Source organism: Parasteatoda tepidariorum, chromosome 4 (genome assembly GCF_043381705.1).
Source record: "Parasteatoda tepidariorum isolate YZ-2023 chromosome 4, CAS_Ptep_4.0, whole genome shotgun sequence".
NCBI lineage: Eukaryota > Metazoa > Arthropoda > Arachnida > Araneae > Theridiidae > Parasteatoda > Parasteatoda tepidariorum.
In genome coordinates this window covers 8,475,132-8,481,467 of record NC_092207.1, presented here as the reverse complement: position 1 = coordinate 8,481,467, position 6,336 = coordinate 8,475,132, and the positions used below count along the sequence as shown (strand labels likewise).

Here is a 6,336-nt window from a genome sequence, read left to right as displayed (position 1 = left end):
AAAAAAAAAAAAAAAAAAAAAAAAAAAAAAAAAAAAAAAAAAAAAAAAAAAAAAAAAAAAAAAAAAACATGAGCGTTTCTTCCATCTCTGATATACAAGAAAGGCATTTTTTGAAAATGATTCTTCAGAAAAGGAAGAAAAAAAGCTCTGCAGAAAAAAAATCTTTCCAAAAATTTTGCAGATAAAAAAAATCAAACTTGTTTGCCTCCCAAATAAAAATTCTTTCTGCAAGAACTCTGTAGTGTTCTGCGACAATGTCGCTGTGTCCTCACGATTCTGCCACGGGCTCTTATATATAGTTAAGATTTGAGAGAGCCTATCTTTTAACTTTGGGACATAAAAGCCATGAGAAAATAAAAGCTAAAAGGAATACAAATTAAATTTTACAGAGAAAATAAGGTGAGCATGTTGGCATAAATTACTTTACTTCTTGACTTTAGCTTTGGCAAGAAATCCGGCTGGAAGATCGTTGTATCCACTGCGTTTGGTATAACTGATATTGTATTTGGACAAACATTTGCTCTAAGAGCAGTATTTTCTTTCCTAATTAAAACAAGTACATTTTAAAGAATAAACTTTAAAAGTAAAAACAGCAATTATGAAATCAAAATAAATTTTTAAAAATGGCATGTAATAAACAAAAAAAACTTTAAATTTATGGAATAAGAAATCAAAAATCATGTATAAAGTAGATAAATACAGTAGGGAACCGATTATCCGGAACGATCGGGACCATCGCTATTCCGGATAACTGATTTTTCCGGTTTTCTTAATCGCTACAAAAAGCCGTTTTTTTTATTGTTAAACCTAACTAAAAAAAAAAAGAATCGGAAATAATCTTAACGATGAAGTAATACACTAATGATTATTTCCAAAATGATGGTAAAGTAAACATCTTTCAAAATAGAAAGAAAAATCCTAAAATCTTATGAGGGAAAAATTTTTTTTTTTAAATAGCGGGAAAATTTATCGAATTTTGTTCCGGTTTTCTGATTTCCAGATAACAGGTTCTGTACTGTACTACAATTCCAAAGAAAAGCAGTAAAAATTCCATAAGAAAATTGAAACCAATAGAAAATTTTAGAGATGAAAACAATGAATAATATAATAATGACATCCGAAACTGACGTCGTCAGGGGGTAACAGCTCCAAAAAGAAAGAAAAAACACACAACTTTTTCTATAGAGAGAGCACTTCAAATGTTTAAACTTTTCTCTCGCTGTATCCCAAAGATTTTGCAAAAAGTTCAGGAGGAGAGAATACAAAATGAAAATGTTAAATATATAAACTAATTACAATAGGAAAACAATGTTCAAAAAACCTACTTAAAAATATTCCATAGTTAAACCAAAGCAGCACACTACTTTCTGAAAATCCTTAACCAAACAGAAATTCACTAACAAACTACGCCCCCATTTTATGAGCAGAAAGAAGAAAAAAACGTAAGCAAGAAAGTTGTCGCCACTTGTTTGTAGAAAAGAGCTTAACTGGGACAACTCAGTTTACTTTTGTATTTTGTTCTCTTTTTATTCTCTTTTTCTCTCTTTCTGGACTTTTTGCAAAACCTTGGAGGTACAGAAAGAGCAAATTTCAGACATTTGCCATGCTCTCTCGATAGAAAAGGTTTTGTGTTTTTATGACTTCCGGAACTGGTAACCCCTGACGACGTCAGCTTCGATGTCATTATTACATTTTTCATTATTTTCTTCTTTAAAATTTTCTATTTAAATATATGGGTAACAACTATAAAAGCTAAAAGATATACACTAAACAAAATCGAATTGCATAAATGTGTGCAAAAATTATTTGCGTTTTTGTTTTCTGGTATTTTAGCCACTGGAATTATGAAAATGGAAACTATTACTCTCAAATTATATTAAAACAAACTGACACTCACAATAATGAATAAACATAAAGTGTTATATGATGAATAAGAATAAAATAGGATATTAAAATTAATAAAAAAAACTTGAACTTTCGTGATTCTATTTTTTTAATGTAAAGCATTTGTGATCAGACTACTTAATACTTAAAAAATTACTCCATTAATGTTTCGTTCAGGTTCATAAAGCATATGCAAAAACTGGAAATGATTCATTTGTTTAAATTATATTCATTTAAGTGAAAAATTTTGCCAATTGGCAATTTGTTAAAAAAAAAACTTAAATAATTTTCTTTAATTCTATTTAATTCTTTTGAACAAGATAATTTTTTTTTAAAATTTGCATCAATTTTCAAGCACCCAATCTAAAGTTATTTTCTTTCAGAAAAAAAGTTTTAGAAAATTAAGTTTATAACAGAGAAAATAAAATTTTAAATGGCATATATGTGAAAATTAATGTTCTTCGTTACTCTGCCATTTTATCTGTTTACATATATATTCTCAGAAACTTGCCATTTTCAATCAGCATACATATATCTGATAAAGTAATACATACCTGCCAACATTGTAGAAAAAAAATAACGGAGATTTTAATGTTTCACTAGCGATTTATCATGTATAATCATGTAAGTCAAAAAGAGAAATTCAAAAGTGGAAATAACATAAGCACTTACATTTAGCAAAGTAAAAAATATGCATATAAATCTTAATCTAAAGAAGATTCTTTTAAACCATTATTTATAATTACTTAAACTATTTTATAACCATTGTTAAACAGCCAACCCAATTTTTGGTTCATGGCTACTAGTGTTCAACTCGGTAGCCTTGTAATTTTAAACCCAATACAGAAGACAAGGAAACTTTATATTGTGGAGAACATTTTGATAGAACTAACCCGCATTTGCATTACATGGAAAGGAAAACCACAAAAACACCCCAAGGGTAGCGTGACCGCAAAAGGTACTTAAAATATTAACACTCAACACACTGCATACAACTTTTTCAACAAATATGGAGAAATTTGAGAATATACAGGCAAACAGGTGGTAGTCTTAAAATGCAATAGTCTTTGTTAAAAAACAGGAGAATTGGCAGGTATGGTAATAGAACTTCGAGAAACATGCTACTAAGAGCATAAAAACTTGATTCTTCAAAAAAAGAAATTCATAATTATAAAAGAAAAAGAAATAGTACTCAGATTCCAAAATGGTGGCCTGTTTCCCAAAAAGTACCAGAACAACATGCAAGTGTGTTACGACCTCATTGCATAGCAATGAGAGGAGTTATTACGATAAATTAATTTCATAACTTAACAAAAAACATGAGAATACCTTAAAAAGATATTAATAAACAATACACATTTTATAATCATAAAGAAAAATTAAACTATATCTATTATATGGTAATTAAAATATATCTAAATATAGCATACCCAGTATGAGACACACATATCACATGATTACAGACACTCAAAGTCATTTGGAGAAGTTTGTTTGTGATTATGGCACTGGCATCTGCAAACCCAAATAGGGAATGATCTGTAAAAACTGCTTTTAGTCCCATTGTCTTAGCGTGAAGCATTGCTTCATGTGCTAATGCAGAAAATGCCTGAAAAAAATTTGCATAAATTTTAATTTTTTTTAAATATCTTATATTTTTAAACATCAAAACTGTAAAAGAAAATTTTAAAAAATTTAATATGGAAGACAGAAAAACTTGGAAAAGAAAACAAAAATATAAATTAGAGAAATTATTCTGTCTAAATTTTTCTACTTATACGTAAATAACAAAATTTGTTTTTCTTTTGTATTGTTATATTAATTAAAAGTGTTCCAATAAATAAAAAATTTTAATCACACATATTTTACTCAAATTCCAAGGTAAGCTGATGACTTGCATACCCTAATTGTAAGTAATTATGACAACTATGTCCTTTATAACTATTATTATTTTTAAAAAAAGGTAGTTCTATCATATTGGCTTGGTTGCATTTGGTTATGCCACATTGAAATAGTAGATCTGCTCTTGCTGTTATTATAGCATTGTAGTTTAATTCATTTACTATCATCTATTTTTCTTCGTATACCTTAATTGATTATAAGATATATTTAAATAAATAAACTGCAATACTATTGCATAATAATTTTCATTCCTGAGAATGTGTTACTTTAGTATAATAATACAGATTGAAACATAAACATTAGTTAAAAATATTAAGGCAATAGTTTACAATGGGGGGTACCTCCCATTTTTGGTAACATTTTTGGTGCCAAGGAGGATGTCAAAAATTAATAGATATAATCAGAAACAGGGTTTCATCGAAATTGTACAATTGACATTTTTCGGCTCTGACAAGCGAGTAACTAATGATAAAAGAAAAAGGAATTTTAACATTTAAATTAATATGTATGAAAATAAACCAAAAGCCAATCTGGTAATATAAAAAAAATTTTGGCAACCTGAAAGAGATGTCAATGAAAGCAAAGATTATCATGATAATCAAAAACGGAGTTTCAGCAAAAATTGTACAATTTAAATTTTTTGCCAACCCTAGGTTTTCCAGACTCTACACTAGAGCCAAGGTAAATTAATAAATGATAAGCATTAGTACCTTCAGTGATAGTTAATTTATTAATTTTTTGGAATTTGGCAACAAAGTTGGCAAACAATACAATTTTAGGAATTTTTTACACAATTTTTGAGGATCCTTTACAGCAAAAGTAGAAAAAAAAAGTAATCTTACTGAATGTCCATGTACAATAGAAATTTTTTCTCTAACAAGGATGAAACGGATGACAGGGAAGGTGGTAAATAATGTTGGTAGTGTGCACTGATTGTACACCACCCATACTGGCATATAATAAACCTAAAAAAAAAAGTAAATGTAAAACGAAGTATGCAATTAATAATTGAATTAATTATAAGTACATAATTAGTTTTAAAACAAATAAAACCCCATTATATTTAATATAAAAGTTACAGTAATTTATAAGTTTTAAGACAATTATAAATAAAAAATAACATAAATTGATATATGGATTGATAATTGAATATTTAAATTAAAAATTTGAAAGTTTATAGTAAATTTTTTTTTATTTTGTATTTTACTAATTGTTTTTTTTCTTAATAAAAAAATGCACTGTAAACTTTAAAATAAAGAAAACTCTCCTAAGATTTATTTAAACTTTTAAAACAATATAATAAACAATGAATTTTTAAAATAATATTAGAACTTTATATTTTTCGTGTGAAATGTACAATGATTATTAATATAGAAAACTAAGCAAATTTAAATTCAATATAAAACACTTAAAAATAGAAATAATTTTTTTTCCTGACATTAAACTAACTCTAAACTATTAAAGATTTCCTTAGTCATATATTATTTAAATTAATTTTAAAAAATTTTAAGTTGTTGAAGGTAAAACAGAAAATTTTGAGTTGGGAGCAACAATAACTTGCAAGAGAATCAAAATTTACTTTGCAAGTGATTTTGTTAACTAAAAAAGAATTATAAATAATATACTACAACAAAAATTTATAGCATATAGTGCTGAATATGAATTCAAGCTGAAAAACAAAGTTTGAAATCCAAAAATTAATAGGGAACCAAAATTGAAACTGACATCAATTTTTTAAAAAAAAAATTTTAAAAAAAAAGGATTAAAAGAATAAAAGTGTAATTTTAAAGCTACACAAACATATAAAATGCTAAAACTATTAAAATAAATTCAGGTGCATAATAAATTATTCACAATCTATTTAATTTTAAAAAAAAGGAAACCTCCTCTGATGAATAATTAAAATTAGACAATATACAACATTTCTTAGGAATTTGCAACAAAAAAAAAAGTTTGATATTGCTGTGCCTGAGGGAAAAAATTACAAAAGTTGTTATGCATTTTAATAATATTATTAAGAATATTAAAATATTATTATTAAAATAATATTAATAATATTATTTTAGTAATATTATTTTAGTAATATAACTTTAATAATATTATTTTAATAATATGTAAAATTTAAAAATTACTTATAAACATACTTTTAATCCATTGGTTAAATATCTTATTCCTTTACGATTTCCATAGGCATGAGTAATTACAATGACTTTGTGACCTTTTTTAATAAGACACTGAGCAAGTTGGTAAATATGACTCTCTACCCCACCAGTATTGGGATAGAAGAAATCAGACACCATACTAGAAGTAAAAAATATTCTGTGTTAGAATTTAATGTATATGAACACTGTGTCAATTCATATATAACTTCTGGCAGTTCATCAGATTTGAAAAGAACTTTTTAAACTACATAAACAAAGCATATTTTATTTTTGTTAAATAATAGGTAATAAAAATTTTTAAAATAATAAATTCTAAAAAGTTTTTTAATAAATAAATGTTTTATGTAAGCTATTATTTCAGTTGTAAAGTTAACATTTTGAGTTAGATGTG

The 6,336-nt window shown here is 26.0% G+C and overlaps 1 protein-coding gene across 1 annotated transcript in view; it reads right to left on the bottom strand.

Moving 5' to 3' along the window:
- The window catches only part of LOC110282368 (phosphatidylinositol N-acetylglucosaminyltransferase subunit A), a gene marked incomplete at both ends in the record, with an annotated part of 16,828 nt that extends 10,744 nt beyond the window's left edge, over positions 1–6,084 (bottom strand). Inside the window, 4 exon segments of the mRNA XM_071180472.1 lie at positions 428–543; positions 3,315–3,490; positions 4,626–4,748; positions 5,928–6,084. Coding sequence (XP_071036573.1) covers positions 428–543; positions 3,315–3,490; positions 4,626–4,748; positions 5,928–6,084 — 572 coding nt within the window.
- Positions 6,085–6,336: the final 252 nt, after the last annotated feature.